The 10,869-nt window shown below is 36.3% G+C and overlaps 1 protein-coding gene across 7 annotated transcripts in view; it reads left to right on the plus strand.

Annotated features, from left to right (window-relative positions):
- SPAST (spastin) overlaps positions 1–8,606 on the plus strand; it is a 34,432-nt gene extending 25,826 nt beyond the window's left edge. For 6 of the 7 annotated variants that reach the window (XM_030447851.1, XM_030447852.1, XM_030447850.1 and 3 more), the window contains 5 exons: positions 663–705; positions 1,314–1,393; positions 3,914–3,984; positions 5,880–5,920; positions 6,765–8,606. In XM_030447851.1, the coding sequence (XP_030303711.1) occupies positions 663–705; positions 1,314–1,393; positions 3,914–3,984; positions 5,880–5,920; positions 6,765–6,887 (358 nt within the window). In that variant the 3' untranslated portion in view covers positions 6,888–8,606. The remainder of the gene's footprint in view (positions 1–662; positions 706–1,313; positions 1,394–3,913; positions 3,985–5,879; positions 5,921–6,764) is intronic. The other variant, XM_030447849.1, reaches the window with a different exon arrangement.
- The last annotated feature ends 2,263 nt before the right edge of the window (positions 8,607–10,869 follow it).

The following is a 10,869-nucleotide window of genomic DNA, read 5'->3' on the forward strand; positions in this document are numbered from 1 at the left end:
TCATCTCTATTGCAATATCTCTGCAAAAGAACAAACAGCTTTAGAATTGTCTAAAACAGTACCTATTGGGACCAAATCAGCATTTTATAACCCTCTTCCATTTTGTATATTGCCCTCTTTTTTTTGTTTGTTTGGTTGGATGTTTTTTGTTAATTTGTATCTTAATGACCAGATGAAAAAAAAACTTTGACTTCTGAAAACTTTGGCTAGTATTTCTTCTTTGTTAATTTTTACCTTCTGATGCCCCATGCAATTACAGATCTTGCTCTAGATTTGCTGTAGGACTTCTTTGCTACAAGGTCTCGTGCATTTTGCTCTTTCATTCCTGATTGAGGAAAACACTGTCTGACAAATCAAATAAAGTTTTAATTATTCCAAAGATTTCTTGTGTATAATGAAGATATGCTTCATTTTGTTGCTGGTTGTCAGTGGTATTTCTGCCTTTAGAGTGTTTCTTGCCTTTGAGGAGTCTCATAACTCAAAGATTAAGGTGACACAATGCATGTTATTAGTTTTTTTTTAAAATCCATAGTTCTTCTAGAATTTTATTATATAAGTGAAATTTTGACATTTATCATATCAAATGATATATCTCTATGTGCTAAAAGTCACAAATGTGTATACATACATACATATATATATATCTATCTTTTTTTTTCTAGACGATTCACCAAACGGGTATACGTGTCTTTACCAAATGAGGAAGTAAGTATTCTTTTCCAAGCATTTTCTTCATTTTAAATCAAGCTTATTACAAAAAAAGAGTATGTTTCATAGGCTATTCTTAACTTGCCCAGTGGGTGATTACAGTTCTGTGAATTAACTTCTGGCCCAGCTTGGCTGTATACACTGTGCTTTAATTCTGGCACCTCTCAAGTTTTTGCATATTTTTTTACAAGTGCTAGTACCAAATCTGGTAGTAGCTACTCGGTATTTCTTGGCTAGTGAGGTGTTGCTTACATACTGGCAGGTGTGGCAAGTCTGAAGCAGGGCTTGCAGGAGCACATTTGTATGCCTGGAGAAGAGTGTTTACAGCAAAAGATGAAAATAGCTTTCTCAAAGTAATGTTTTTCAGCCTAATAGCAGATTGGGGCTTTTGATGAGGACTCTCATCTATTATTCTTGAAGTAAGTTGACCTTTGATCTCATTATCACCAAATCTCTTTCTCTGATAGTGCACAGTCAAATCACAAAAGCACTACGGGCATGTTTAAACTGGTGAAGCATGAAAGCTAACTTGACAAGTGTGTAGTTTTGTTGGAATTTTATGATGAAAACGAGTTTTACATCTGATAAATGTATGTTTTTTATAGACGAGATTGATTTTATTGAAAAATCTTCTAAGCAAGCAAGGAAGTCCATTGACCCAAAAAGAGTTGGCACAACTAGCTAGGTAAGTGGGTTTTTTTGATGATATTAACATATATACACTCATCTACTGCATTCACTCAGACTGCATTCCAAATGTAACTCATGTCACTCATCAGATCATGACAGCACTTCCTGAGAACTAATTACATGAGTTTTGAAAGGTGATCTCCTGTCAGACTGTATGAAAGTGGCTTTGTACATGTTTTTTTATATGTGCTTGTTTTTTCCCCATATTGTTTCAATATGTGTTGAAACATATCCAGTAGTGCTTTTATTTCTGAGGAGAAGGGAGGGGGATCCTTCTCTCCACCCATACCCCAGGCAGTCCAGCTCTCCTCCCTGATGCAAAAAGGCAGTACCAGTGTGGCACTTGGCATGCATTTCAAATCAAGAGCAACCTTTCTTTGCTCATCCATTGCCAAGTTTGTTGAAGATCTTAGGACCATAGCAGAGGAAGCACTGGATAATCTTAGATTTCTTTCAATTTCATATTTGATTGGGAAAATGTGGGTTCAGTGCCCTTCCTATTATGAAACTAAGTTGTTTTATGTTTTCCTTCACTATGACTGACGCAGTACTGCTGTTTGTCATCCTCAGAAATTAAATGTGAAGGAAGTTAGACTAAAAAGCAGGTAGAGCACCTAGGGCAGGAAGGAATGAAAACAGAGCATGAGATATCCAAAATACGCAAGTGGATGTACTTCAGTCTCTGTTTCTGTTTGTGGTAGTACACAGGAGGTGAGTACAGTCTTGGATGTAGCATTTGTCAGTGCCTTAGTGTTAATAACGTTGCAGAAAGTTGGTATATAATCAAACTGAATAAATTCTCTCTGTTCTTGAAGGATGCTCAGGCCATATTTAGGCTGCAAAATAATAGCAAAATGGAGGAAAAAGTGTCTTGGATTCTAACTGCAAATTTATTAACCAAAATATAAATGCAACTTAATTACATTTTAAAAAATGTTTAGAGAAATTTGCCATCTTTCTTTGTTACAGAAAATGTAGATATTTAGCCTCCTTCAAGATTGTGTTCCTTTGCTCCTCTGCCACTTTTTCTATAAAGTACAACAGAATAAATGATATCCAGAAGACTGATCTAGCCACTGCTCTACAAGCTGGGTGGTTTTCTTGCTTTTAAATTTTTCTTTAGGTAACCCTTACTACTTCTTTTATATGTTAGCAGTATAACATAACTTGGATTATGTTAACTTGGAAATTAAGTCTAATTATGGAAATGATCCATAGAGAATGGGTTCTTGGTTTGGTCCCCCTGCCCTCTTCAGGTTCTGAGGATTTGGATGAGCCATATGTCTGCCAGTCTTAAAATAAAAACAAACAGAAAAATTCCAGTACTTAACACAATAGTTTTCCTTCAGTTCATCTGTAGAATATATTTACAGTGTCCCAAATAAACGGGAAGTGTATGCAAGACACACTTAGGTTTTTTCCTGAATAAAGACCTGTCCAGTGTATTTCAGTTCCAGGCTGAATTATAATTCTTATTTGAAGGTAAACATGTGAAGTGTTGCTTCTGCAGATAACCTCTGGCTGTGACTGGGGATGTTGTAGCCATCTCAAGTCCCTCAGCTGGTTCTTGGTCGTTAGCAATTCCAGGTTTAGGCTTTAACAGAATCAGTTGTTGAGTTTGTCTTCACCTGTGCTTGAGATCATTTTCTCTGTGTAAACCCATAGCAGGCTGTTCCAGTTCTCTGCTAAAATGCAAACTGTAAATTTGGAGAATTGACAAGCTTGTCAAGTTTGAGAATATAGATTTATCTTTTACCAAACCTTCAACACTGAAAAATGTCTTCCACCAGAAATAAAGCTGTCTGTACTGTCACCTGCTGAGCAAAGCAGTGCTGCTGTTCAGATTTGTATTTACTCTTCTGAATTACTAGAACACTGTAATTCCTGGAGTCCACTGGTCAGCTGTTACCATGGCTTTCATTAGAAGCATGTAAAACTATCACTTATTTTCAAAACCAAACACTACTGTTAGATTTATAGTAATGCCTGCTTTTGTCCTTTGTCTGCCTCTGATACCAACTGAAAATGCACATAGTTTTATTCAGAAAATTGGTCATGTGCTCACACCACAATAAATTTGTGGTACTGCCTTCTCTTTGTGATTACCTGATTGCAACAATACAGAACAGTTGAGGTTTTGGTTTTATATTAATCTATGACAAATGATGACAAACTAATGGAGGACATTCTCATAACATGCCTAATAAATGTGCCTGAGATTAGTCTTCATCTACTAATCAAAGTTGTTTGCTGTCTTTTTGCTTTTCCTAGAAAGTTATTTTGGACTTTGAATATCTGTGCTTGTAAGTTTAATCTGGGAAAGGCTTAAATATGGATCACTGCTTCTGAATGTGTTTCTGATTTATTAAACTTGCAAAACAACATCAAAATAATATTTCTGATTAAGTAACATTCTAATCATATGCAATTAAATAGACACGGGTTGAAGCAGTTCTGTATTTTGTTGATTTTTTTTTTTCCTTCCTCCTTTCCCACACTTTTTCCTTTTTTCAAGAATGACAGATGGATACTCTGGAAGTGATTTAACTGCATTAGCAAAAGATGCAGCACTGGGCCCTATTCGAGGTAAGCTGCATGGCTTTTTTTTATTTTGGCCTTGAAAAAACTCAGTGGCCTTGATATTAGAGATACTGCATTATCCTACCTCTTTATTATTATTAAACCTCTGAAATGAAGCTTTTTAGATTGGATTTTGGCCTGTTCCTTGTATTAGCATCTTTGTAACCTACCTTACACAAAACACCCTTCATTACCTCAGCACATGGAACAGACAATTTTTGTGTCTTTAGAGGAAAGTAGAATGAAGTGTTTTTCAGATTTGTTTTTTTTTTTTTCAATAAATGCACCTTTCCTAGGCTGGTATCAGGTCTTTTATATCTAAATTATTAGTTCCTAAGCAATCTCAAACTGCATTACTTGTCTTTGTAAAGTGGGCTGATTTCTTTCAAGTCAAAAGGAAGGGAATACTGAAATAGAAGCAGGTTTTGCATTTTGAGATTTGTCTATATGGTTTAGCATAAATCTATGGCATAGATTTTTTATATTAAGTCTTCTTAATGTTGGATTGTGATTCAGATGAAATCTTGACTCAAGTCGAGTTTTACCTCTCTGTTCTTCCTCTGACATTTCCAACTTAAAAAAACAGTTTGAATGCAAAGTAAATGTTGGGTTTGGATTTTTTCTTTTTCTTTCAAATCCCTCCTTAGCTCGTTGTTCCATTTCATTGGCCAGTTATTTTCTGTCCAGTAGCCGCATCTGAAGGTGCTGATTCTGTTGAGTGGAAGTCAGTCATAGGATTTTATGAAGAAAATATCATGTAGATTTGATTCTAGTTTTCTATTTGGAGCTATATTGCATTACCTGATAGAAAGGTACTAAAGGCAGCCAGAGAAGTATTCTGTAATATCAACCTATTATATGTAAATAGAAGTTACTGCAACTCTCTTAAATATTTTATGGGGAGGAGAGGTCTGGGCATGTTTTGTGGGTGTGTTTGTTTTATTACCATTTTAAATTGAATAAAAAAATGCTATAGCATGCAGCTTTGCCAGTGCACTATCTCTTTGAAAGCAGCTGCTGGAAGGTAGAGGTTTTTTTTACCCAGTTACTTTCTGCTGTTGAGCTTCTAAGGCACATCTTTCAAAATCCCCCATAATAACTGTGAAAAAGAATTGCATTAAATAGCTCTCACAAGAAACATCATGTCTCCTAAAATTTTGAATATAATTACTTAGACTGGTTGAATTCATAATGTATGCATGGAGGTGTGCAGGCTTTACTTTGGTGACAAATCACTTCAAATACCAGGCTGTTCTGAGGAGACACCATGAAATGTGCAGCCTATTTCTTCAAGCTGCACCTGGATATTTTGTATAAAACAATTTATGTTTTCAATTTTTTTTAACATCAGCCTTGCTGATCCTGCCTAGATTCTTCTTGCACCCTTAGAGCAAGTTTCCTGTAATATATTGATACTCTAAGAAAAAAAAATAAGTGCCCCAACACTGCCTGGGGCAAGAAGACCTCTTAGGTGCCCTTCCTGATTTTATTTCTCTATTCTTAGCTGATGGTAACTTTCCTGAAAATTGTGCATGTTTGAAGGGCAGGGGAGTTGCAGATACCAGGAATAACATGGGGGAAGGCAACTTTGTTAACACTTGTGTGCTGTTCCCCATACTTAAGGGAGGAGAAAGTGGTTCTGATACCCCTGTGTATTGTATCTGCAGTGACTCAGTGTGCAGGGAGCCTGGCTGAGGAGCTGATGAATGGGGAAGAAGGAGGTGAAAACACCATGTGTGTTTCTGTACAAGATGTTATGTTCAGGCACAGAGGTGTAATTTTTTAGCTGTAGTATTGTTTTTTTTTCCTGAGAATAAATCATGCTTTATATTTTATCATGCTTTATTTGTCATAAGCAATGAACTTTTTCTTACGAAACTCACAAATCTTTATTTTTACAGAATTAAAACCAGAACAGGTGAAGAACATGTCTGCCAGTGAGGTATGCTGTTCTAGCAGCTGTATTTTCATCTTTGAATAGATTGCATGCTCACCAGAATATTTTGCAGTCCCTTTATTTACACATAGTATCATACAAAATAACTAGCGTGATTTTTGGAGGAGTATTTCTCTTTCTGATCACTTCAGAGAATCAAAGAATGGTTTCAGTTGGAAGGAACCTTAAAGATCCTCTAGTTCCAATTCCGCTGCATTGGCAGGGACACCTCCCACTAGATCAGGTTGGTCAAAGCCCCATCCATCCTGTCCTTAAACATTTCCAGGGATGGGGCATCCACAGCTTCCCTGGGCAACCTGTTCCACTGTCTCACCACCCTCACAGGAAAGAATTTCTTCCTAATGTCTAACCTAAATCTACCCTCTTACAGCTTACAGACATTACTCCTTGTAATTACACCAGCTTGCACCATCTAGTGAAACAGGGAGTAATAACACAACCTCGTGGGCTGATTAATAACAAGGCAGACATTATGATTCCCTACTGTTATTAAACTTATTAAAGTGGTAAATACTGACAGTCTTAAATTAGAAGACTTGCATCAGGTTATAGAATCATAGAACAGCTCAGGACCTGGTGGGAAAAGGAGCCTACGTGAGATTATCTAGCACCTTGTCCAGTAGTGATTTGAAGATTTTCTGTGATGGGGACTCTACCAAATCCCTGAGGAGGTTGTTCCAGTGAATGACTTCTCACTGTAAAACAATTTCTTTTTTATATCAAGATGAAGCTTTTGTAGCATGTGCTTTCTTAAAAGTGAATAGTGAAGTACATCTTGAGTATACTGAAGTACAGGAACTACTTGTGATCCTGATGTCTTTCTGTTTAGATGAGAAATATCAAACTCTCAGATTTTACTGAGTCTTTGAAGAAGATAAAGCGCAGTTTGAGCCCTCAGACCCTGGAAGCCTACATTCGCTGGAACAAGGACTTTGGAGACACTACAGTGTGAATTGCTACTTCAAGTGAAACAAAGTGCTGCCTAAGGAGCAATTGTTGTAGGCTACTGTAAAGCAGCCAGAGTTTACAGGACTTTACTGATTTTTAATACTTCATTAAAACTTGAGATTAAGAAAAAATGTGAAATGAGTTCATGACAGCCTCCTTGCCATTTAGTGAGGATTTACACACTGTAAGTAAGAGCACAGTAGAACTTGACGTAATATTCTTAGCAATCTGATAATGGTTTGATCAATAATACATGTATTTTGTTTCAGCTAGAAGGCTCTGATGATACTCATCATTGGAAGACCTTTTCCTTATGTTGTGTCTGTGTTTCTTTGTCTTTAATTTTGCCTTGACTTTGATGTCTGGGTTCTTCCTGATAACTACTAACTTACAATTGGAGGTTTGTAAACTTCTCTTCAGTTTTTGACTTTTTTTATCCTTAATGTGCCAAATAAAACAACTTCCCTATGCTTAGAAGAAGAACAGCATTGGGGAATTCAGAATATTAAAATGTAAAAAAAGCAGCTGGTCTGTTATTATTTGTCTTTTTATTTAGTTGTAATGTGACTCTACTGTTCACAGAACAGTTTTAAAGACCTTTGATAGCAGAACAGCAAAAATGCCCTACTTTATAAAACCAATTCAAACAGTCTTTAGAAATAAAAAATTACCTAATTAAAAAAAATAGACTAATACATTCATTTACTGGCAGTATTTTCTCACTATTTTCTCTCTTGTATTATTGCATTTTGTAAAGTTCCATTGGTAGAATGTTAGCTTATGCTTATGGTGTACAACTGGAAGCCCAGCTGATGTTTGAGAGAGTAAGTGATGCTAATTGTCAAGTTTAAGAAATGACATGTTCCTACTCTGTATTTTGGTCTGTGTCTGATAATTGAAAGTAAAATTTCCATTGTGATATATTTTTATTTTAATCCATACATGGAAGCATTAAAATACAAGGCTACATGTTTAATACATGGCACACATTAATGTTTTTATAGCTTTCATATGTTTGGGTTTATATATTAAAGTATGAAACACTCAACTGATCTGCTTTTTTAAAAAGAAACTGCATCTTTGTACAGACACTTGTTTTTATTATATAAATGACAAGCTGTTAAAAAAACCCATGAGATACCCTTTAAATACTGTAATAAAGGAAAACATCTTTGCCTTTACTTCTAAAGGCCTGACATCTTGTTTACAAATTCTACATGGATAAAACACAGATGTTTGCAAGGCAGAGCTCTTAATTCCTTGTTAAAGCATGTTTGTGGAGGTTTTTTCTTTTTTAAAGACAGCTCTCCCAAATTGGTGGTATTACAAAAATGCATATTGTTTACAGTTGTTTAAACTGAGTTATAAGTTTGTTTGCTTTTGGTCTTAACAGAAAATTTTGTTCTTAATTTTTCCCTTAACTTATTTTTTATTGTTAGGAGTAAGTAAAATATTTCTGGGACTACTCACCTGAAAGTTGACTATAAATAATATATTTTATATACATATATGAAAAAACCCTTGCAGCTGATAGATGTAGTGTACATACAGTAATACACAGAGAGGACTTGGTGCTTGTGGTGTAGTATTAGGTACTAAGTAGCAGAAACTGCATCAAACTTGAGACACAGGTGCGGTATGTTTGGAATTCTGGTTTTTTGTTTGTTTTTTTTTAAAGATGCTTTTACCAGATGTTAAAATTAAAAGCAATTAAATGAGAAGATGGTGTTACACTAGTATGCCTTTTGAAATAGTCTAACCAAACCATTTTTAGCTTTCTAAAGGTGTGACTCTCTTACATGTATGTCTGACGTAAATAAAACATATGACTTCTGTTTCCCTGATTCTTGCTTGTCCAAGAAAGTGAAATGCCACAAGATTTCAGTTTCTTAAATCTCCTGTATTATTTAGTTTCCCTGAATTCTGCCTTCAGTGTATCATCTTTGTTGTTGGAGGGTCCTGTCTGACTTGATCTATGTTTGTCATAGACTTCATAGTGCTAAGCATGTGACACTTTTATTTTGAATCCATACCATTGGTATGTGATAGGTATGTGAAATGTAGAGGTCCAAGTTCCCATCCCCTAAAACGCCACCAGGTTGCAGCACAGAGGGTCAGGAGGCTAAGTGCTAATTGAGAAAGGGACTGCTATCCCTTGCACTTGTTTGTACAACCAGTTCAGATCAAGAGGATCTGTGTGACTGGTATCACTGCTTTTCTTGGTTATTTGTTCTGCCCTCAGTGTTTTCTGCATGATGGATGAGATAAAACTCTATACATTTCTTCCAGAACACAGTAATAAGAACTTAATTTTGTTTTGCATCATCAGTTTGCCCCACGGCTCCTGGGTTTTCAGTCTATGAACAAGTGCTGTTGGGTTCATAAATCTTCTTTAGTAGCCTTACACTATTTTCTGCATAGTGTCTTTACAGAATAATTCTGTTCCCCTTAAGGCATTATTTCACATTTTCTGGTTTCCTGTTTTACTGGTACTGAGTGAATTCCAGCTCTTGTTTTTTATCTGTGTGTTCTATTAATTGTATATAAAAGCAGATCTGGGGAAAAAACCCAAACAAACCACAACACAAAACCAAATCAGCACCCCCAGTAAAAACCCCAAAATACATGTATTTCCCAAATCAATGGTATAGAGAGCTTTGCAACTATGTTTACCATAAAATCAGACTGTGTTCAAGTACAGTATCTTGAATTGTGATAGAATAAGCAGGACAGCAGCTTGGATGCTTTTAGCCTTTGCAGACGCTCTCTAAATTGCCTTTTTCTTTCTTTTTCTGAATCTGCCCACTGCTAAGGAATTGACCCACTTTTCTGAGATGATTAGAAAGCAGCTTGTCTGGCCCTTTGCAGGTGTGTTTTATTGACTTTAATTACAGCAGTTACTGAAGGGAATTAAAAAACACCCAAGCCCCTTTTTTTTAAAAAAAAAACCTTCGTACACATTTGCCTCTTCACTAAGTAGTAACCACAACTTTTATCTTTCCTCATGTTGGAAGGACAATGTCTTCTCAGGCAGCAGGTTGCTGCTTTTGGTGGCATAACAGGAATGAAAACTTTAGGCACTGAGTGATGCTTTTTCTCCTTAAAAGGAAAATTTGTCATGTTAAAATGTTCCCTTTATTCATGTTGACTTTTCTGTACAGTCCACCAAACTTGTACATGGTTCTCTCCTTGTGGCTAAGACAAACACTACACTGGTTATTTAATATAAGCTTTAAGCTAGGATATTTACACACTCCTCCTCTCTGTCCTCCTAGTTTCTTAGACTTTAGATTGCACTCTATTAGAAATAGCTGAGATGTCTGACTCTCTCTCAGAAAGTCAGGTGCTAAAAGTTTTGTTGAATATGGCCCTGCAACTTACTTTACATAGATGATAGTAAATGTGATAGTAACACTTAAAAATGGAGAGCAATGGCATCTCTGAACTGAGAAGGAATTTGTTGTCACTGCACTGATTAGAGGCTTTGCTGATTTCACTTGTAGATTCTCTCATGTTTTTTAAAATGATGGTTTTTATACCTGTAACTCAGACAAATAACCTTCTGATGTAGAATAAATAGTCATTTTTTCTATTCTAAATAAGTGCTTTTTAGCTGTGTTTGGCTCTGCTGCCAAGTCTGTCTTGGGAAATAGAAGTACTTTTTGCTCTGAATATGCTGGCAAATTGAACAGAGATGTGTCCAGCAACTGGTATGGAAAGCAGTGTTCTACTTGGGGCTTCCTCAGCCACCCATGGTGAAACTTTTGTGCCCTAGAGTCTCATAGTGCTTTTCCGCCCAGGATGTGGGTAATGCACAGTTGTGCCTCAGACATGGCTTGTGTAGCTTCTCTGGTGCTTTAGTGATGCTTCTGCATGTGGCAGCTTTTGGAGGTGGCAAATGCTACTGTAGGTTACAGATCTTCATTTGCTGTCTGTGGTGGCCTCAAGCTTTCATGATGTTTTTGGTGCTGGGGACTTCTAGATAC

Source organism: Calypte anna, chromosome 3 (assembly GCF_003957555.1).
Source record: "Calypte anna isolate BGI_N300 chromosome 3, bCalAnn1_v1.p, whole genome shotgun sequence".
NCBI lineage: Eukaryota > Metazoa > Chordata > Aves > Apodiformes > Trochilidae > Calypte > Calypte anna.